The sequence below is a fragment of the Canis lupus genome, chromosome 21 (genome assembly GCF_003254725.2).
Source record: "Canis lupus dingo isolate Sandy chromosome 21, ASM325472v2, whole genome shotgun sequence".
Classification (NCBI taxonomy): domain Eukaryota; kingdom Metazoa; phylum Chordata; class Mammalia; order Carnivora; family Canidae; genus Canis; species Canis lupus.
The window spans coordinates 24400685-24424100 of NC_064263.1; the positions used below are offsets into that span (position 1 = coordinate 24400685).

At 37.9% G+C, this 23416-nt stretch overlaps 1 protein-coding gene across 30 annotated transcripts in view; it reads left to right on the forward strand.

Moving 5' to 3' along the window:
• Nucleotides 1–23416, forward strand: part of C2CD3 (C2 domain containing 3 centriole elongation regulator) — a 153061-nt gene that overhangs the window by 58312 nt on the left and 71333 nt on the right. For all 30 annotated transcript variants that reach the window (XR_007404620.1, XR_007404624.1, XR_007404625.1 and 27 more), the window contains 9 exons: nucleotides 1761–2258; nucleotides 4920–5071; nucleotides 6817–7063; nucleotides 9903–10083; nucleotides 11707–11890; nucleotides 12956–13128; nucleotides 14477–14600; nucleotides 20076–20344; nucleotides 20485–20574. Coding sequence is in view for 19 of the 30 variants with exons in the window: in XM_035703824.2 (XP_035559717.2) it covers nucleotides 1761–2258; nucleotides 4920–5071; nucleotides 6817–7063; nucleotides 9903–10083; nucleotides 11707–11890; nucleotides 12956–13128; nucleotides 14477–14600; nucleotides 20076–20344; nucleotides 20485–20574 (1918 nt within the window). In the remaining 11 variants the exon portion in view is untranslated. The remainder of the gene's footprint in view (nucleotides 1–1760; nucleotides 2259–4919; nucleotides 5072–6816; nucleotides 7064–9902; nucleotides 10084–11706; nucleotides 11891–12955; nucleotides 13129–14476; nucleotides 14601–20075; nucleotides 20345–20484; nucleotides 20575–23416) is intronic.

Sequence of the window (23416 nt, forward strand, 5' to 3'; positions counted from 1 at the left end):
TTTCCATGGCTCTCCATTATCCAAAAGATAAAATACAGGGCCCAGTATAAGACCCTAGCCTATCACTTGCAGCTTCCCTACCAATAGCCATGTCAAACTGTGTAAAGAATCAATAAGGTATCGTGCTGGTTCATACCTCCATACTTTTAATCTTGATTTGCATCTGCTGCCTCTTTTTGGAAGCCATCTCTGCCTAATTTCTGATCTTCTTGATAATAAATACCATTTAGTTTTAAAGACTGATGTGATTGTCATTATGAAAAATTAACATCACGCTACTCTTTCACTATCAAAGTTTTATTTTTTGTTTGCCTAGTTCATTCTAGACTGCAAGATTAAAATCAGAAAGGAGGAATTAATAGAACTGATGAACTAGAAATTTTTCTGTCCTGGCTGTGTTGAGAGAAGTACTGTTCTAGATAGTTTGCTGTCCATATTTAATAGAGTGAGAGAACTCTGCTGTAGGTTTTAAATGAAGGGAACAGTGTGTCCCTTTTATCTCTAATAACTTCAAACTTAGAGAAAAACTGCAAAAATAGTACAAAGAACTCACATACCCTTTACCTAGACTCACCAATTACTAACATTTGTCACATTTGCTTTATAATTATCTACCTCCTGTCTCTCCCTTTCTCTTTTTTTCTTTGTCTCCCTCTGCACTGCCCCCCACACCCACACACAATTTTTTTCTGAACTATTTGAGAATATGTTATAGACATCATGCCTCTTCACACCCCCTAAGTTCTTATATTTCCTAAGAACAAGGACTTTATCATATGCAACACTGTACTGGTATAAAAATCAACTTAACATTGATAATGGCTGTAGTACATATGCATATTTCACCAATTGTGACAGTACGTCCATTTATAGATTTTTCTTTCCAGTCCAGGGTTATCTATTAGATTTGTCATCTCTCTCTAATCTCCTTGAGTCTGGAACAGTTTTGCAACCCTTCTTTGTCTTTCAGTACTTTGATATTTTTTAAAAGTAAGGCCTATTATTTTGTAGAATGTCCTCCATTGGGATTTACCTAAATCACTTATCACTATAATGATTGTAAGATGATGATTTTCTGACTCTTCCCTTCCAAGTAGAATCATATTCTACTATATAGAAGAGTTGCCCATTCTTCCATATTTATTTATGTTGGTATAGACTCATGGATTTTTGCATTATTCAATAGGTTATAATCCATTACATTATTCTTTTTTTTTTAGATTTTATTTATTCATGAGAGACACACAGAGAGAGAGAAAGAGAGAGTGAGAGGCAGAGAGAGAGACAGAGACACAGGCAGAGGGAGAAGCAGGCTCCATGCAGGAGGCTCAATGTGGGACTCGATTCCGAGACTCCAGGATTGTGTCCTGGGCCGAAAGCAGGCACTAAACTACTGAGCCACCCAGGGAGATCCCCACTATTATTCATTTTGATGCTCAAATTGTCCCAGGTTTGGCTAATATGAGCTCCTTTGACTGAATTCTGTATCCTTTCAATATGTTTCCGTCCTTTTTTTGAGCCTTTCCTTATTTTCTGGCACAAGATGATGTTCCATGCTCATCTTGTATCATTGATAAATCCTCTACCTTTTCTCAATCTTAATAAGGTAATGTATATATAGTCTATTAGCGTTCTTACTATTATGGTATTTGAGAATGAGTTAATTATTTTCTAATAATCTGATTTGCCTCTAGCTCCAGAATTCTGATTCTGACTTCAGAAGACATTCTTGCTAACTCTCTTCCTTTTGTGTTTTATAGGTAACCATAGAGCTTGTTATAGATAACAAGGATTTCACTGGTGTGAATACTAAATTAAATAGCAGTACCCAACATAGCCAACTTTGTGCTCTTACAAGTCTAGATAAGACACTGTCAGAACCTGGTCAATATGTTACCTGTACCAAAAATCCAGAGAACATAGATCAAATTCATGAAGAAGCTGCAAAGAAAGTGCAGAATTTGGTGCTCCCCAACCCAAAGTCACCAAACCCTGTTGCACCAAATCCTTCAATGACCTTCGTGGCTGTGCCAGCCTCTCAAAATTCAGCAAATCAGACAAATGAGTCAACCAAGGAGAGTGCTTTGCTGTTGCATGTGCTATTGATGGTGCCAGATGGGAAAGATTTCATTACTGGAGAATCTGACAAACAACCACCGTGCAACATTTATTTAAATTGCAAGCTTTTCAGCACAGAGGAAGTCACCAGATCTGTCATCGCATGGGGCACAACACAACCAGTCTTTAACTTTTTTCAGGTAACTTTGTACATATCAACTTTCCATATCCTTTAAAGATATATGGGGGCCTGAGACAAGTATGTTTCCCAAATCATAATTCCATTCTTTTGTAGAAACCTAGGATGTTCAGACTGGAAGAGACCTTTGTAATTTATCTACCATGCACATCCATTCCCATTGTGGGATAGGAAGAGGAAAAGACATTGTCAACATTTTAAAACTTATGTCTTCATTTCCATGTGTTCTGTCTCAGTTGATATGGTTTCCCACTGTCTCTTTTGCCTGAGTTCTGAATTCTATTTTGCTTCCTCTAGAACTAAATTTCCCCTTTCTTTTCTGTATCTCCAACACTTTTAAAAAATTTTTTCTCTCTTTTATTCCTCTACTTATTTCAGTACTTACCTTACTTGATTTCTCTGTAGGATTTGATGCTATTGCTTAGATTGTTTCCTTTCTTGATTTTTGTAACTCTACTTTTATTTTCTTCCTAAATCAACAGCTGTTCTTTTTCAGTCTCTTGGCCAATAGGAAAAGAGTGGTAACCCAGCACTTCTTTCTCCCTTTCTCTTACCTCTAATTATTGATGCTCCTGTTCATTGCTCCTTGGCACTCTTCCAAACCAACCCTCTTTTCCCAGGGTCACTACTTCTATTCCCATAGCTTTAGCTATTATTTTTATGAAGATAACTTCCAAATCCATACCTCCATCCAAACATTTCCAATCAGGTTTCTGATCTCTCTGCTACTCATTGTCCCAAGATGTCTCAAAAGCACTTAACACTTGACACCTAATGTACTTCCTGGCATATCAGAGGTATTCAGTAAAGATGTCTAAATGAAAAAAGGAATTCATGTGTGTCCAAATCTGAATTTATTATTCCTTCCAAATATGCTCCACCTCGTCCTGTCTGCCCTAATTCATATTGTAATCTATTCAGAAACCCAAGCAGAACCTGAGAGATATCCTTGACTCTTTATTACATAATTTTTCACCAAATCCAGTAGATGCTGCAAACTTAATTGTCTCCAGAATAAATCTTACCTCAACTCAATTGCCAGTGCTTTCATTCAGACTCTCTTTCCCATTCTGGATAGCCTTTAGTCTAGTCTGTTTCTGGTCTTTCTCTGTCTATTCCTTTTTGTACCAACAGGAATGATCTTTCTAAAACACTAATCTGAGTATTTTCCTCCGCTGCTTTAAACTTCGGCTATTCCCCAGAGCCTTCAGGATAGAGTCCAGATGTTTATTTAGTATGGACTACAAGAGTCTTTAAGAACTGACTGTCTCTGTACTTTTCCAGTCTCAACTCCTGTCACTCTTCCCTTCTCACTAGGAAGTCCAGCTGTGTTCCGCTACTTACAGTTTCATAAACATTCTCTTTTACTACCGCTGTGTCTTTACATGTGCTTTCCTTCTGCCTTGTGTTCCTTTTCAACCTTCAGGACTCCTATTAGGCAGAGCTTTTTATATGAGTTGACTTCTGCCTGTCCTTCAGAATTTAGGGCTACTTTCTGCCAGCAGCTTGCTCTGAAATCTCTCTATTTGTAGATTAGGTCACTATATTTCACTTTTTTTGGTTTCACAGAACAGAAATGTTCTCAGGGTACCTAATATAATTGTAGTTTCAAGATGGATACAAAAGTAGGTCTGCTTAGGTTTCTATGCTCTTCTGGTATCTTCCTGTCATCTTGCCATGCATCATTTCTGGTTTCATTCATTTTCCTTTCATGTTTTCTGTTGGTTTTACCATGGGGCTTATCTCTCCTCTGCTGATGCAGTTATACTACAGCTTTGGTCCCTTCAAATTGTGAGTGTTTGATTCTGCCATTAATTTAACTGACTTGCTCTTGGCTGTAGATCTCTGCTTCTCTTTGTGAGTTTCCCTTTCTCTTTTTTCTTAAAGCTTTTATTTACTCATGGGAGACCAGAGAGGCAGAGACATAGGCAGAGAGAGAAGCAGACTCCCTGCGGGGAGCCCGATGCGGAACTCGATCCCAGGACTCTGGGATCATGCCCTGAGCCTAAGGCAGGTGCTCAACCACTGAGCCACCCAGGCGTCCTTTCTCTTTCCCTTTCAGCTACCAGCTGGCTGGCTAGTTCTTGAATAATTTTGCACTGAAAATTCAAGTGAACAGTTGGCTTGTTATTTACCATGACATCGATTGGGCAGAGCTTTTTGCACTAGGCCATATCTATCCAGTCAATGAATTGGCTGCTCTTTGATTAGGTGTTCAACCCTTGTCCAGTCGGTAGCCATCTTTCTTTCAAAAACTTCTGTGGGATGGGCGGGGCAGAAAAAAAATCTCATCAGGGGTCTACAAATGGGTCATTTTGCCATACAAAGGCTTGGATGAGGGGATGAGGTGGGCAGGCACAGTGACTGACGTGTCTAACAAACTTCTCTGTGTCCTCAAAGCCCCGTCTGTATGAGCTTTTCATCAGAGAACTCATACCATTTTGTATTTGGCCTTTATATGTTGGTTACTTAAACCAGACTAGCTTGTCTTGAGGATACAGAGTGGGTTTTATTTTAATGGTTTCAGCTTCTAGCACTGTACATGGCTTTCAGTTCAAATTAGGCATTCAGTTAGTACTTGTTGAATAAAGACATAAATTAATCCTTTCTCTCAGGTGTGAGGTTTTGTTTGGTTTTGGTTTTTGATTGCTCCTCTCCCCAGGTGATTCCTGTCTCTCTGTCTTCCAAATACCTGGAAAGGCTGAAGAATAATGTGATGGTAATTGAAACTTGGAACAAGGTGCGGAGCCCAGGACAGGACAAGTTGCTCGGGCTGGTGAAACTCCCTCTCCATCAGTTTTACATGTCATTCAAGTAAATAGGATCTTTTGAAATATTCTTTACTTTACACCTTTATCTTTGTATGGACTGAAGAGGAATTCTTTTAGTTTGCAAAAAATCACTAGCCCAATAATACCTTGGAGGACTTTTCTCAATTTCACCACAGTTGCTGCTTTTTTCTCCTATTTTAAAACAGTTTTACAGATATTGTACAGATAGAGATATTTCAGGCCCTATGCTAAGAAACTTACATACATCAAGTCATTTAATCCTTACAACAGTTTTCTAAGGCAGGTAACTTTTATTTCCCCTGTTTTACAGATGAGTTAACAAAGGCACAGAGGATTTAGATAACTTGTTATATATATTATAAGTAGTAAAACCAGGATTAGAACCCAGAGAGTTCTACTGCTTCACCAAGAAGCTCTACTGCCAAAGTTTATCACTGCACAAAACTAATGGTTTAGTTCTCTGTCACAAAAACAGTACTGTTCGCTCCAGCTATTTGCCAGTGGGGTATCGATTTATCTGAAGGTTATTTCTGTCCTCACTGCAGACTGTTCATTTTTTGTTTTGGTTCAAAGTACTGATATTTAATTATTTTAGCACTGACTTCTTCCCTAAAAGCCTTCTTATGGCTCTGTGTTTTAAATGCTGTATTTTACATTTTGCAGAGAGCCCCTCAAATTTGTGGGCCCTGTTTCACATGAGCCTTTCTATAACCCCAGGAAATATTATCATTATCCTCTTTTTACAAATAAGGAAACTTATCCTTTAACTTGCTAAAGTCAGCCTTTCTGGCTTTCTGTTCATCATCTGTAAAATGAAGGTGATGACAGACCCCCTGTCTCACTTATGGCACAATTGTGACATTCTAGTGAGAAAATAAATAAGCCTTCTGTGAACAGTGATATTCTTAAGATAGTAACATTGGAAAGCGTGGTCAGACTAAGGAGTACTGCTGGAATCATGCCCCTGTCAGTTGTAGGCTTTGGCTTTTTCTTCATTTTTAGTTGTGATATTAAGGTCCCGTCTGGTATTTCCCTTCCCTTCTCATTTCATTAGACCCCATTCTTTGCTGAAAGAGCATAAAAACAATAGTAGCTACCAGTTACTGAGCACTTTTATATGCTAAGTATTATAGTTTGTATTTTAGATTTGTTATCTCAGCAAGTCCGAACAGCAGCCCTTTGATGGAAGTTTTATTACCTACATTTTATAGAAGAGGAAACAGAAAGGTTAAGTTGATTACTTAGAGTCATTCAGCAAGTAAGTGGCAGAGCTAAGATTCAGCATGATATAATGAAGAGCATTTGGACTTTTTCTCCTCTATTAATAGTGGATAGTATCAACTTTTTCAGTGTTAGAAGGATTATAAATGGAATATTATTGGCAACATTATCCCAATCTTATCTACCAGATTCTGAAGTCCATACTTTTTCAAGTTGACCACACTGCCTTCCCGTAAAGTAATGCAACTCAGCAAGGCTTTACTAAGATTGTGCTCAGTCCCAGATGCTGGACTTGGGGTCATGGTGATAACAGACATAAATCAGACACTTTCTCTGCTTTCAAATTGCTACATTTGGAACTTACCTGCCTGGTAATTTTTATTTGATGAGTTACGGCAGAATCATGTGTTTTTTTCAAACCAGTGTTTTCTAGTTGTAGACCCATTTTTAACAAATGAGAAAATAAGCCAAGTAGGAAATGCAATAGCAACTCTGTGACATGATTGATGGTTGTTATTTGCTCATTTGAAATTTCTCTCCCCCTAGAGATCCCAAAATTTCTCGCCTGCTGCTTGATGCTCAGTACCCAGTTGTTGCTGTTGACAGCTACATGCCTGTGGTTGATGTGTTCTCAGGCCACCAAAATGGAAGTCTTCGTGTCTTTTTAGCCATGGGTTCTTCAGATCAGATAATGGCACTACAAAGATTAAAAAATGAAGAAGGAAAACTTCCTCCCTTCAGCCCTAGGCCAGCACATTTTCTGGACCATCCATCTGTAGCATCTGTTACTATGGTACTAACTAAACACTTGATTGTTTACAAAAACATAATCTCATTTAAGGTGCACAACATGATGCTTTAAATATACATAACATTTTGAAAGGATCACCACAATGAAGCCAATTAACATATCAGTCACATCAGTCACTTTACCTAGTTACCTTTTTGTGTGTGATGAGAACACTTAAGATCTATTAGCAAATTTTAAGTTTCATAATCTCATTTTATCTTGCACATTTTAATGAAACCATTGCCCAAGATCCTTATTTTAGCAGTGAAAAAGAACATATTTGTACTCCAATGCAGTAGATCCAAGAAATTATTTTTTATGGTTTAAATATATTTCTGTCCTTCTGAGCTTTTTGAATTTATAAAGAAACTCTAATTGGACAACCACATCCTAATTCTCTAATTTACTAACTTAATTAATTGCCTTTTTAAAAATTGGGGTGAACCTAAGACTGCATTTTTTAAAAAGTCTTTATTTTAAAAAAAGATAATCTGGGGGGGGGGGGGAGTATAGGGGTAGGAGGTTGAGAATGATCCCAAATATAAGCCTGCAAAATCTTTTTCTGTTTCTTGACCAAATCCATGTTGGAAAGTTGTAGTGAAGTTCCTTGCTTTCCTACCAGTAAATTCTTAAAAGTAATTTTTTTGTACAGTGCTGTATAATTGAGAAAGCACATTCATATACTTTTTCATGTTGATTTCCCTAATACTACATGAGGGGGAATCATTGTCACTCACTTTTTAGGTGATGAAACACAGTCAATCACATAAGTGATTTGTCTGGGTCACATAGCTAAGAATGGGAGAATCAAAATTCAGACACAAGCTTTCTCTTCTTTTTTTGAGAGCCAGAGAGATAGCATGTGCAAGGGGGGAAGAGCAGAGGGGGAGGGAAAGAGTCTCAAGCAGACACCCCACTGAGTGTGGAGCTTGATGCTGGGCTCTATCTTACAACACTGAGATCATGACCTGAGCTGAAATCAAAAGTCAGACACTTAACCTACTGAGCCATCCAGGTGCCCCTAGACACCAGCCTTCTAACATAAAGTCCAGTCTTCATTCAATTGTATCATGTCCTGTAGTATCTTACTTTTGGTGTCTTTATCCGTAGAGCCAAATCTCAGTCTGGAGACAGATTTAAGTATGTTATTTTTTTAAATCTGAACCTGAATGACAAATGTGTTGTCTCTAACAGAGAAAGATTAGGAAAATGTCGATGTGTAGGTTTTTGTTTATTTGTATGTTATGAACTCCAAACTCTTCTCTACTGTTTCTATTAGATACTAGTGTTTATTAATAAATAAGCATAGCTTTTTAAATTTAAAAATGACATAAAAGCACAAAGAAAACTTACCTATAATATTCTCAAGTCTATTTAAGTGTTATATGGCCTTCACATTGCAGTGTAAACTCAGATTTTGTTAAATTCCATACTAAAAGTTAGAAAATGTTACTATGAGCATAAAAACTCTTTGAAAGATTAGATATCTATAAAGACAATTGTTTTTCTTCCTGTATTCATGTCTCTCTATTTTAGCATCTGCAGAACTAAATTATTAAATTACTCTAATACTGTATGGCCAAATTAAACAGCTGGTGAGATTATGAGGTTTTTTACTCATATTTTTCTTCTCTGGGGAATTGAACTGAAAGTTATCTGTTTTCCTAAAGAAGATTTTGGAACAGATATTGCTGATATGTTTTTAGAATACAAAGCAAAGACCTTATGCGATTTCTATTCCAAATTCATGGAATAGATTTGTTATAAATAAATCATACAATTTGACCCCTATCTGAATCCTGAATTCCCTCTTTGAATATTCTCAAATATCAGTTGTCTAGTATCTGTTGAAGCTGTATAGAGTAGAGATAAAGAGCCTTGGCTCTGGAGTCAGACTACCTGAATTCAAACCCAGGTTCCACTGTTGTTAGCTATACATGTTACATTAGCTACTACAAGTGAAGGGGTTTGTATAGTGCCTGGCTAGAGTAAATAATAAAAACATTAAATTGTTATTAGTATAGGTAACCAGTAATGGTATGTTCACAACCTCCCTGACTAGTCTTTATCATTAATGAATAGTCTCAGTGTTATTCCCAACTTCATTAAAAATAGTAAGTAAATTGGGGTGCCTGGCTGGCTCAATCAGCAGATTATGTGACTCTTGATCTCAGGGTCATGAGTTTGAGCCCTACGTTGGACATAGAGCCTACTTAAAAAAAATTAGTATGGGGGCATCTGGGTGGCTCAGTCGGTTAAGCATCTGCCTTTGGCTCAGGTCATAATCCCAAGGTCCTGGGATCGAGCTCAGTGGGAAGTGTGCTTCTCCCACTCCCCTGGCTCATACTTACACTATCTGTCTGTCTCTCCCTCCCTCCCTCTCTCTCTCTATCTAAAATAAATAAAATATTTTTTAAAAAATTAGCATATTAATACCTCTTTGCTTCATATATATATATATATATATATATTCTTTATTCTATTAAGCTATTCTTGACGTATTCTATTCTTAGTGTACTAAGAATCAGGAGACAGTGTTGAATCAAATACCTTTTTAGCATTTATCGAGATTGTCATGTTTTTTCCTTTGTTCCATTAATGAACTATATTACACTTATGGATTTCCTAATATTGACCTAGTCTCACAGTCTAGAGTAAATCCACTTTGATCTAATTACAATGAGCAGTTGTTAGATTTATATACAATGAAAATTAAGTATCTGTTTTAGTGTCAACTAATTATGCCCATTTTTTCATCTAAGCACATATTTCATAGAGAAGCAGGAATATTCCAAGAAAGTTTTTCTTTAAAGCTCACCAGTATCTCTATTTCATTCAATAGGCTGAAGACCAAAGAAATGGATTGATGGAACATCACTTTGAGCTCCGCGTAGAGAAAATTAAAGGGCTAGCCCCTCTTCAGGCAACAGTCTGGGGAGAAGCAGATTGTTATGTCCAGTACTACTTTCCAGTTCAAGACTCCCAATCCAGTGTGCTAAAAGGACCTGAGTTCCCTGAAAACGGTAGGTTTGGGAGGTTAGAGTTTCTCATTTTTGTATGGTTCTTTCATTGGCTGTACTTAGAATTTTTTTTTCCTGAGTGAATTTTGTGTTCCTAAATGTTTCTAGTCTTATCCTGAGTAGTAGAGGAAATGGGCTAAGTTTTTATTTTTCTTTTCTTATAAGTTATGTCTTGTAACTTATAAGGATTATAAGTGTTTTGATAGGATTTCAAATTTATAGAAAATTTAACAAAAATATCACAAAGAACTTCAATATACCTTTTACCTAGATCCACAAGTTATATTTTGCCCCATCTTATATCATTTACATACCTCCTCACTTTTATCTATGCACATACAGTTGATCCTCATTACTCACAGCAGTTATATTCTACATAACATAGCGTTAGGAACACTGAGTTAGGGAATACTGAACCATTGCTCTTAGGGGAAATATGTACATATATATCTCACATAGATCATAATTGTAAATCCTAAAACAACTTATTCTAGTAGATTCTATTTTCTTTATTTTACAAAAGAGAGAATGAGTTTCAGAAATGTTAAGTGACTGAGGCTGCCCCAGTGACAATAACAAGGTTCATGTTCAGACCCCATCCAGCTGACCCCAGAGCCAGGTATTCTTGCATTACACCACACTAGCCTCTACCATCTCCATCATCTGATCATCTGTGAGAGCTAAAACAGGAAAGCAGAGTGTCACTTTGTTTAAGCTAAGCTTGGAACAATGAAGTCAAGTGACTCAATTTTTTTGCCATTCTGAGCATGTCCACAAATAACTGCAAAAGTGCTGCCATTATTGATTTTGGGGGTTCAGATAAGGGACTTACATCCAGAATATATTTTTTAAAATATTTTTTAAAAAAGATTTTATTTATTTGAGAGAGTGAGCATGAGTGGAGTAAAAGGCAGAGGGAGAAGCAGACTCCCCAGTGAGCAGGGAGCCTGATGTGGGGCTCAATCCCAGGACTCTGGGATCAAGACCTGAGCTGAAGGCAGACACGTAACCGACTAAGGCACCCAGGTGCTCCTAAAAAACTCTTACAAATAATAATTTAAAAAGTCTAATTAAAAAATATTCAGAAGATCTGAATAGACATTTCTCCTAAGATCTACAAAGGCCAGTAAGCATGTGAAAAGATACTCAGCATCATTAGTCATTTGGGGAATGAAAACCAAAAGCTTCACAAGATACACCTAGATGGCAATAATTAAGAAAACCAAAAACAAAGCATAGACCAAGAGGTGTTGATGAAGATGTAGAGAAACTGCAACCCTTAAATATTGTCCGACAACAAAGGGATCTCTTTCTTCTGCATTATCATGAAAATTTTGGGGACCATAGCTACTAGGGAAATGGACTTTTGTAGAAATAACATAGAAGATAAAGATTCTGGTTCCAGGTCCATGACCTACTACCTCTAAGACCTTTGGGTTCACTATGTAACCTCAATATGTCCATATTCTGTCTGTTAAGTAGGAGTAATAATAGTTGCTTTGTTTTCCTCACAGGAGTATTATGAGGATAAAATATAATAATACTGGATGTTAACATACTGTCTTACTACATATAAAACACTAGATGTTGTGTTGGATTATACTGAATTGCTTTTCTTTTCCAAAGGAGTCTCTCTGAAGCCTTTCAGATCTGCAACCACACTCTGTGTTCCAGATCCCATCTTTAATAGTGAACACCATCACTCTCTTCTGTTGCCAGCTGAAGTTCCAGTGCAAAGGCTTCTACTGAGTGCCTTCTCTGCACAGGGGCTTGTGCCTGGAGGTGGAGTCCAGTTTGAAATCTGGTGCAGGTATAATATGAAACCAATTTTGTACCTAGGAAGGAAGTACAGAATCACAGAGCATGCTTCCTTTGATAGCTTAGGTTGAATTGTAAGGAAGTGAAGCAATCCCTACTACTTATTTTATATCATCTGGTTTGTTAGTGACTCTTCTCCAGATTTTACTGAAATCTGCTTAATTATTAGGCTCTTAGGAACAGTTGTATCTCATGCTTCTAACCACTTGTTACATTTGGAAGTGAAATTCTATCAGTTTTACTTCCTACTGCTCTTAAATATTTCTGTCTACCTGTTTTCTCCTATTACTGCCTTATTTGGTTCAGACCCTTATCATATCATGGCTAAATTAATGAAGCCTCCTGACTGGTCTCCCCACCTCTAGACTTACTTCTTATAATCCATTCTTCCCAACACCAAAAGAGTAGCCTTCATAAAATATAGATCCACTCATGTCACAGACTTTACATGAATACAGATGCTCAGCCTCCTTTACATCCCTACTCCCAAGAAACCAACAAAAATGACAAAGTATAGATATAAAAGAAGATAGAGCATCCAGAACAGAACTAGGGAAGAGTACCATTCACTTGCCAGAAATTTTTCCTAAAAAGTCAGATGAATTTAGGTTTGATTTAAAACTGATAAAAGAATGGAATGTTTTGGCATTCTTAGGAATGTCAAAAGAAGTATGGTAGGTACTAACTGATCCTTTAAATTTGAGGGACTTAGGCCTTAAGCCATAGAAGAGATTGGGACTGCTCCACTTAGAACCACTTTTGCTGCTACAGGGTGAATGCTCTCAAAAGTGGCTACTCCCAGAAGTCCAAGTCAGATGCAGATAACCAGTTTGTAGGGAGCGGGGCTTTGTTCTGAACACAGAGTATAATTTATGGAGTTCCTCCTCCACATGATGGGCAATAAATCCAGCCAGACACGACCACAGCTGTATACCACAAATACAGACAGACCAGGCTTCAAGGATAACTCAATACCAAAAGCTGATCCCTTGGGCAAACTGAATCGTTTTTCCACCTAATTCTTCTAACTCACAGCTTGTGCTTTTGTGGCTTACAGATACTATTATCCCAACGTGAGAGACCAGATGGTTGCCAGAGGAACCTTGCTATTATCAAGGATCTGTGCCATGGTAACCATGCAGCACCGTGAGGATGTGGGAATACAGACCTTTAATCTCCCTTTAACCCCCAGGCTTGAAAATAGGAAAGAACTGAGAAACCAGTCATCAGGTAATTGAAGACTGCTTTGTCTCTCCCTTTCGAATTCCATATACATAAATATCCCTTTTCTCTGTAAATACAGACTCTTCATATTTTGTGAGACTTACCTTTTTAAGAATCTAATGAAAACGAAAAAAAAGAATCTAATGGAAACTATGATCTACCTTCTTTTAGAAAAATGAATGAGTGTGTTATATGCAAATTTTGTCTACAATTTTAGAAAATTCATATTTCCATGGCCTGTCTGTATAAATGTGGCTTGTCTCATTTCACCTTTAACTTTAGCAAGCATTTAAGAAGCCTCACAGCATAAGTCCTAAGTGTTATGTAAGGTGTGCTCAGAGAATTATTAATAATTCCGGGGCAACATGTGCAGATGTGGGATTGGTGGAATACAATTAGCATGAACTGAGAATTCACTGTAAGAAAGGAAGAGGTTAAGATTTAAAGTTGAAAGAGATTCATTAGAATTTGGAGTTTTAAATTGCATCCTAATTGTTTCAGTAGGATGACCTCCAGGTATGTAGACTTGGCCTCCCAAGTTAAGTTACTATACTTGCTTGCTTGAGAGTATCTGCCAAAGCAAAAGTTTTTATTTTACCATGACTAAGATTAAGTTATTCCTCCAGACTGTCACTGATCAGCTTGTCAGTTATTTCTTAAAGCTTTCTCTGAAATATGATAATAGAAAGGTAGAATTTTTATAAAGGGCATATAAAGGGTGTTTTGGGTGGTAGTAGTAAAAGGATAATAGAAATGTAAGTGTGAAAACCTTTTAAAAGTTTAAAAAAGAAGAAAAGTGGAATCCATCTCAATTCTATAAAAATAACTGAGAGTTTAGGGGCACTTGGGTGTCTCAGTTGGCTAAGTGTCTGTTTTTGGCTCAGGTCATGATCTCTAGGTCCTAGGATTGAGCCCTGTGTTGAGCTTCCTGCTTAGTAGGGAGTCTGCTTCTCCTTCTCCCTTTGCCTCTCCCACTACCCACCCCCCATTCTCTCTCTCTCTCTCTCTCAAATGAATTTAAAATCTTAAAAAAAAAATAACTGGGAGTTTAAAAAATCTGAAATTAAGTTCTGCCTCTGATAGTTGTGTGATTTTGGCAAGCATTTCAGTCTCTGAGCCATAGTTTATTGGATGTAAAGTGAAAATAGTAACTTTTGTTCTGCCTTTATTCATCATAAAGTACAATAATACAAAGTGATTCTGGCCATGGACATTTTATCTCACTGCTAATGTCACTTGTTCATTAGGATTGTAGTGTTTATCCTCTTCCTTTTGACCAGGACTTGGGATTTGATACAACAGAAACTGTTCCAACTAATCTTTTTATCTTTTTCTTTTTCCCCTCATCCTTTAGGTTTACTGGATGTGGGCCTAAGGTACAGGCGTACTCCCAGGACAGCAGAGGGAGTTCTTGCTGCCCGAGCTGTCTCTATCTCAGTCCAGATTATCAGAGCCTGTGGTCTGCAAGCAGCAGCCAAGTAAGTCCACCTCTGAAAAGCAATCCTCATCTTTTTCCATTATAATCCACATAGTATATGAGGCTCGGCTATGTAAAACTTCCTTGTGTACAGTTTCCAGTTCATTAAGGTTTCTCTTAAGAAAGCATGTAAGAGTAAGTGTGAGTAGCAAACTTTACTACTTCACCTCTCATTTTTCTAGCTTCTACCCCTTCGATCTGTTCTCAACACGGAAACCAGTGAGCCTATGAAAACATAAGGCAGACCTTGACACACCTTTACTTAAAACCCATCAGTGACTTTTCATCTCATTCAAAGTAAAAGTCAAACTACTAGAAATGGCTATGAGACCCCACATGATCTGGCTCCTTATTATATTTATTACTTTATCTTCTCCTGCTCATCTCCCCTCTGCTTACTCTACTTCAACCACTGGCCTTATTGCTTCTGAACACACCAAGCCCATTTCCCCCTCAGGTAATTTGTCTTGCTGTTTTTTCTGCCTGAACACTGTTACTGTATATAAACAGCATGGCTCTCTTTTATCTCCTTCAGGCCTTTGTTCATACTTCTCTCTACCTTGAATATTCTTCTTGTCCACTAAACACACTCCTGTTTTCTTTTGGCTTGGTAGCTTCTTTGCAGCCTTCCTTTATCTCTTCTTACATGTAGATGGAAGTGGCACTTTGTCCTTTGTCTTTCTAATTTTTTTAAGATTTTATTTTTTTTTAATTTTTTTTTCAATTTTTATTTATTTATGATAGTCACAGAGAGAGAGAGAGAGAGAGAGAGGCAGAGACACAGGCCGAGGGAGAAGCAGGCTCCATGCACCGGGAGCCCGATGTGGGATTCGATCCCGGGTCTCCAGGATCGCGCCCTGGGCCAAAGGCAGGCGCCAAACCGCTGCGCCACCCAGGGATCCCAAGATTTTATTTACTTATTTTAGAGAGCAAACATAAGCAGGGGGAAGAGCTGAGGGAGAGGGAGAAATGCAGGCTTCCTGCTGAGCAGGGAGTCCAATGTGGGGCTCAACCCCAGGACCCTGGGATTATGGCCTGGGCCAAAGGCAGACACCCAATTGACTGAGCCACCCAGGCACCCCTGTCCTTTGTTTTTTACCACCTTGGTTGTAACCCATATTACTCAGTTTCAGTGATTTGCATACATGAGTTTCCCCCACTTGGCTGTGAGTTCCTCTAGTCACTATCTGAACTCCTCTCTGCCCCCTACCACTGCATAGCATAGTTCTAGCACATATCAGGTGGCCAGTAAGAAAGAGAACTAAGTCATGCTTCTACTGTAGACTAGTTCACTTTGGACACAGGTTCAGGAAAGAAGCAGTCAATAACTTTTTCCCTTGTAACTTTGAGTCATATCATTTGCCTTTAACTTCACAGTCAATAATGAACTGAATTACTGCCATGTGAGATCTGACATTGAAGCAATTGGTAAAATGCTCAGCTTGGTTAATATTTTTGTCACTAAATTCTCCAAATAGACTTACAGTAATTACTCGAGAACATTTTGGTGTAAGTGATACCAGGGCAGTTTTTTAATCATGTTCTTCCTTCACATTAAAACTTTTGAGCATCTGCCTTTGGCTCAGAGTGTGATCCTAGGGTCTTAGGATCGAGTCCCACATCAGGCACCCCGCAGGGAGCCTGCTTGCTTCTCCCTCTGATCTCTGCCTCTGTGTGTCTCCCATGAATAAATAAATAAAATCTTTAAAAAGAAAAATACTTTTGATGGTTTCCCATTGTCAGTAACTGGTCTAATTTTAATTGTGCATTCCTATTAACAGAAAAATAAAAGTTTAGCATATCTTCTAAATAACTGTACTTATTCATGTGTAAATCATTTTCATGTATTATTATTAAATATACTATAAAATAACAAGCATATATAGAACTTTAACATATGAGATAACAAATAAAGAAGTTTTAATATTTTCTTCCGATGCCCCTTAAGTTAACCGTACACACTCTACTTTAGGGACTGTTGGTTCACAGGATAAGCTCTAATCTGCTCAACTTGGCACTCAGAGCTCTTCTTAATCTCAGTCTTGAAAGAAGAGTAAGTTATCAAAATGCCCAGGAGAACTGAAAACTATTCAAAGGGAAGAACAGGTGCAAATGCACAGAGGCATGAAACTTGTGTCTGTGAAGTACTTGTTCTGTGTAAGACCCAGCCAAGGTCAGAATCTGCAAATATGGTGTTAAATTAACCACTACTTAATTGTCAGAGACGGACTTGGCATTTAGATACTCAGAAGATGTCTAAGACACTGCATCATAGATAAGAAACTCACTAGTTACTCTCTCTGTGGATCATGGAGTAGGTCAGATCAGATGGCAGGCAGTTTGTTGTAAGCCCTGCATTTGGTCTGTGTTACCATTGCAAGAAGGAAGGGTAAGAAGCCAGGCCAGTTCTGACACTATATTCCCCTGGTTGGGAAAGTCCTACAGAATATGAGACAAACAAGGTATAACGGAAACAGAATTTCACTAGAAATTGGATCCCTTGGCTTCTGGTCCCACCTGCATCTAACACTAGCTGTGCGTTATCTTGGGCTAGTTTCTTTACATCTCTGGGTCTAAGTTTCTTCATCCCAAAAATGGAAATTATGAACACCTCTCCTGATTTTATAAGGATCAGTATAAGATTAACAGTTATGAAGTCACTTTATAAACTACTAATATACAAGTGATTTGTTCCATAATTAACATTACCTTTGTTAGCCAGCAAAATATAGTAAAATCAGAAATTAGTTTTATTTTGCATCTTATTAAAGAAAGGAATTCTTGGTATCCAGAGAGCAGGTGCTCTGAAGTCAGCCTTCTCTTTACAAGAGACACCAACTCCCAGGGCACCTGGGTGGCTCAGTCGGTTAAGCATCTGACTCTTGACTTCAGCCCAGGTCATGATCTAAGGATCTTGGGATCAAGGCCCACATAGGACTGTCTGCTTAGCAGGGAGTCTTCTTTGAGATTCTTTCCCTCTTCCCCTCCATCTGCGTGTGCTCACTCTCTCTCTAAAATAAATAAATGAATCTTTTAAAAAGGAGAGAGGGATAGAGAAATACCAACCCTCATCTTAAGTGCCAGTGGTCTTCCTGATACTATGTAGGCAGACTCCTTCTTTCTTATTCACTTGAGTCTTTTAACTAACCTGATGTTTAACTGAGAATGAGTGGAAACTTCTATGAACATACATGGGTTCATTGATTTGCTGATGAAGTACTAGTGAAGAGATAATTGGATCAAAGGAAGAGATATTACAGTCTAGGTATAGATGTAGATATAGATAGGCACTTGATTGACAGCAGTGGCCCTGCTGCATTACTTTTTAAGTCCCACGAGGGTAAATATAATTATTTTGCTGCTTTTTGTATCTAGCTCTGAGCCCAGGGCATGATACACAGAGTAGATGCTCAAGAAATAATTATTGAGTGAATGAATTAAGGCTGGCTTTTGGGTCCAAACCTTTCTTTCCTTCACTGCCATCTCTGAGAGTTTCCAATTAAGAGTCCTTTCAGTGGTGCCTGGGTGGCTTAGTCAGTTAAGAGTAAGCCTTTGGCTCAGATCATGACCCTAGAATCCTAGGATCAGCCCCGAATTCCTGAGCAGGGAGCCTGCTTCTCCCTCTCCTTCTGCAACTTCCTCTGCTTGTGCTCTCTCTGTGTCTCAAATTTAAAAAAAAAATAAAAATTAGGGATGCCTGGGTGGCTCAGCAGTTGAATGTCTGCCTTTGGCTCAGGGCATGATCCCAGAGTCTCGGCATTGAGCCCCACATCCGACTCCTGCATGGAGCCTGCTTCTCTCTCCGCTTAGGTATCTGCCTCTCTCTCTCTTTCTGTCTCTCTCTCTGTCTCTCATGAATAAACAAATAAAATCTTTAAAAAAAATTTTTTTTAATTAAAAATAAGTAAAAAACAAAAAGTCCTTTCATTACCCACAGATTTGTATACATTATCTACTATAATTTTTACAATGCTCCTTGTTATCCTTGTTTTTTAGCCACTACTGGCATTTGATTTATTTCCCTCTCATTTTTCCTGTGCATAATATATATTTCAGACTATGCTTTGTGTAGAATTACACTAATCTATTAATGAGGATTTTAGGTTAATTTCGTTAGAAATGAAAATGCAGTAAGCATATAATTATACATACATCTTTAGTATTTGTTGTATCCTTATGCTGTCCTCATTTTAGCAAGAGGACAATGAAACTTGGAAGAGTGTGAGTAACTTGTGCAAGGTCACACATTTGATTAAATGATAGAGCCAAGATTAAAACCCAGATCTGTTAACTCTAGATTACTACCCTCTACTAATGTATACCAAGTAAAATAAAGAAGACACCCTTTAAATCTCCTTTGGGGCTATCAGGAAATCCTTCAAAAAGAGGTGACCTCTTTGGCGTGCCTGGATGGCTCATTGGTAGAGCATAGGACTCTTGATCTCACAGTCATGAGATCAAGCCCCACGTTGGGTACAACACCTTACTTTAAAAAAAAAAAAAAAAAAAAGTATATAAAAAGAGACAACCTCTTTGTCTAAATGTCAATTTTATTCTCTTGGGAAAGTTGGGATAAGGGAAATTGTCTCATATTATATTCATACATGAGAGAATTGGCAACTCTTTATGAGTATCAGTTAAAGATGGATAGATTCTGTCTATACTGAACAAGACAAAAACAGCTCTCAAAGACATCTGGGAACTGGTCTGACACTTGAAGCTGGGCTTGATGTTTTCATGCTGAGCACAAACAATCTCACAGAACACCAACATCAGACAAAGCTGCTTTGCAACCATGATGAAGTGAGACAAAAATAAAGTTACTCTGTAATCTTGTCTAGTTAACAAACCAAAACAAGGTCATTATGAAAATCACAAAAATACCTAACATCCCCTCATCCTGGCTAAAATGACTGATCACTGCTGCTTTACCAATTACAGCTTTAGTCTTATTGTAGTCTTCCCTCCTTTTGGGTAGGATTCATCAGAACAGCAATCCAGAGCAAAGCCCCACTTCTTTTTTTTTTTTTTTTTTAAAGATTTATTTATTTATTTATTTATTTATTTATTTATTTATTTATTTATTTATGATAGACAGAGAGAGAGAGACAGAGAGAGGCAGAGACACAGGAGGAGGGAAAAGCAGGCTCCATGCCGGGAGCCCAACGCCAAAGCCCCACTTCTTCAACAAAGTTTGCTAACATGAATCTAGTGCTGTATAAGTCCTTTCTGATACCTTTGTACAAAAATTCCCCATGATTTCCCTTGGTGTATGTTCTTTCTCATCATAATGAACAGTAAAACCAACTTGTTCAACTACCATTGCTCCCTGGTAGTCTTTGGCTGAAGGTCATTGACAGCACAATTGGAGTGTCCTTGGAGTGGCACTCTGGTAAACAGGTGAATGTTGTCTTCCCGTACCCTAGGCAATCCAGCTGACTTCTGATACTGCCTTCCCTACCTTCTCCCCTAACAGGGCTTTGGCTGAGCAGGAACCCGCTCTACAGTTCAGTGCCACAGTTGGGGTCAATTCCTTTGTCACCACTCATCTCTCCTTCCTGCCCAAAGGAGAGCAGCGCCGAACCCGCCCTGTAGCCTGTTCCTTCTGCCCTGAGTTCTCCCATCACGTTGAGTTTCCATGTAACTTGGTGACTCAGCATTGCAGTGGAGAGGCGTGTTTCCTGGCAGAACTGTTGGAATTTGCAGAGGTCACTTTTGCTATTTATCATGAAGATACCAAGTCAGGTGAGCACCAGATGACTCACAATCAGAATTAAAAGGGGCTCTGTTTTGAGTGGTATAACTCTAGAAAATACATGTTGAAATTTTTAGCCCTTTGGTCAGTAAAGCCCTAATTAATTTCTCTATTTTGTTTGATTTTTCAGCCAGTGATATAACGAGTATTCGGTCATTCAGAGATTATCTGCTTGGAGTAGTAAAGGTTCCAACAAAAGAGCTGCTGGTCAAGAGATCTGGTAAGGATCCTGGATTATCACTTTCTAATTCTACCCCTTCTCATTTACTTTCCTACAAGAGATCATCTTGCATGGCTCCCCTGTAAGATATGCAGAAGAAAATATGACCCCTAACAAATACTTTTGAATTCTCCCAGGTACGCCAGAAGTCATTTCCTAATCATTTCAAAAGTCTCTTAACAAAGTAAAGTAACTCAAAGCTTTGGACTGTCATCTTACTCCAGGAAAGATGATGATAATAGTGGTGGTGCTACAAATAATAAATATGATGATACCCATTACATTATGTAGCATTTTGTGAAATATTTTCTCAGGTATTATGTGAGCCTCATTATAACCCTGCTTGGTGGGATACAAGATCTTACTATTTTTGTTTTACAGATGAGGAAACTTTGGCTCACAGAGTTTAAGTGATTTGCCAAAACCACACAACTAGTGAGTAGCAGCAGTGGAAATCCAGATTCCCCTATTCTTTTTTACTGTGCCCTCCTCTCTTACTGCGGAAGGAATAAAGATAGAGGACAGCCACCAAGGCATCTGGATATAATGGTCCTGTCCTACTTAATGCTATCTCAGTGACCTTGACCTTTCTGAGCCTCAGTTTTCTTATGTTATGAATGGAGATAGTTAATCCTAACAAGTCTACCAAGTAAGAGTTGATGAAATCAGATGTATAAGGTACTGGACACAGAGTAGGCACTCAGTAAATGTCAGCTTTTCTTCTCTTGCACATCCTCCTCCCTAGGATTGTGTAATCTAGTTTCCAGAATTACACCACACATCTCCCAAATTTAATTGTGAATTAAAATTTGAGCAGTACTCTAATAGGTATTTTCTATGCGCCTTCCAGAGAAAAGCCTGTACAACTTGGTATGTAGGGCTTCTCACTTATGTCACTTATTTGTACAATGTGGTAGCTATAGTAATTTGGGCAGGTCTCTGAGTTTCCCTTTTATCATCTGTAAAATAGAGATTATTCCAGTTATCAGGAAAATTAAATGAAGTGATATATATGAAGCACTAAGAGTATATCTGACACAGTGGATACTCAATAAAGAGTAGCTTTTATTATCTTGAAATCTAATGCCTGGTCCCTGATATATGTCCACTAGTGGCAGTTCCTATAGTGGAAGACCTGGGACTAGACCCTGGATCTCCTGAACCATGCCTTTTCTACTGTATTTATGGCATGTTAACAACATTTCACTTTTTTTCCTAAATGATGTGTATGTGTTTTAATAGGCTCAAGTGGAATGAATTGGGATATAGGCAATTGTATTGTATTCCTCCTCCTCTTTTCTATCCCTTATATAGACACAGTACTGAATTATGCATTCTTAGATTCAGGAGGATTTTTGTAGGCCCAATTTACTCATTTTGCTGATTGAAAAACTGAAGGCTGGAGAAGCGAATTGGTGCCATGGATCATGAGGCTAGCTTTTTAACATACAGTATATTATTAGGTTCAGATGTATAATATAGTGACTCAACACTTGCATATATCACCGTGTGCTTATCACAAGTGCAGTCCTTAATCCCCATCACCTATTTCACCCATCTCTCCATCAACCTCCCCTCTGGTGACCATCAGTCTGTTCTCTATAATTAAGAGTTTGTTTCTTGATTTATCTTCTTCTCTTTTTTTTCCTTTGCTCATTTATTTTGTATCTTAAATTCCACGTATGAGTGAAATCATATATTTGTCTTTCTCTGACTTATTTTGTTTAGCATTAGACTCTCTAGCCCCATCCATGTCATTGCAAATGGGAAGATTTTATTCTTTTTATGGCTGAATAATATTCCATTGTGTATATATACCACATCTTTCTTTAAAAGTTTTTATTTTAGTTCTACATAGTTTAACATACAGTGTTATATTAGTTTCTGGTGTACAATATAGTGATTCAACAATTCCATATATTACCCTCTGCTCATAATGACAAGTACACTCCTTAATCCCCACCACCTATTTAACCCATCCCCTTCCTCCCCTCCGCCATGGTGCCATCTGTTTGTTCTGTATAGTTAAGAGTCTGTTTCTTGGTTTCTCTCTCTCTTTTTCTCCCTTCGCTCATTTGCTTTGTTTCTTAAATTCCACATATGAGTGAAATCCTTTGGTATTTGCCTTTCTCTGACTTATTTCACTTAGCATTATACTCTCTAGCTCTATCCATGTCATTGCAAAAGGCAAGATTTCATTCACATCTTCTTTATCCATTCATCTGTCAATCTACATGTGTGTTGCTTCCATATCTTGGCTATCTTAAATAGTACTACTGTAAACATAGAAGTGCACTGTATCCCTTTGAATTAGTAATTTTGTATTCTTTGGGTAAATACCAAGTAATGCGATTCCTCAATCATAGGGGAGTTCTGTTTTAAACTTTTGAGGAACTCCACACTGTTTTTCCACAGTGGCTGCACCAGTTTGCATTCCTACCTACAGTGCATAAGGGTTCCTTTTTCTCCACAGCCTCACCACCACCTGTTGTTTCTTGTGTTGTTGATTTTAGCCATTCTGACAAGTGTGAGGTGATACTTCATTGTTATTTTCATTTGTAAGTCATAATAAACATCTTTTCATGTCTCTCCTGGCCATCTGGATATCTTCTTTGAAGAAATGTCTGCTCATATCTTCTGTCAATTTTTTAATTGAAGTATTTGTTTTTTGGGTATTGAGTTGTGTAAGTTCTGTGTATACTTTGGATACTAACTTTTTAGCAGGTATGTCATTTGTAATTTTCTTCTTCCATTCAACAGATTGCCTTTTAGTTTTGTTGATTGTTTCTTTCACTGTTTTGGAGCTTTTTATTTTGATGTAGTCCCAATGGTTTATTTTGCT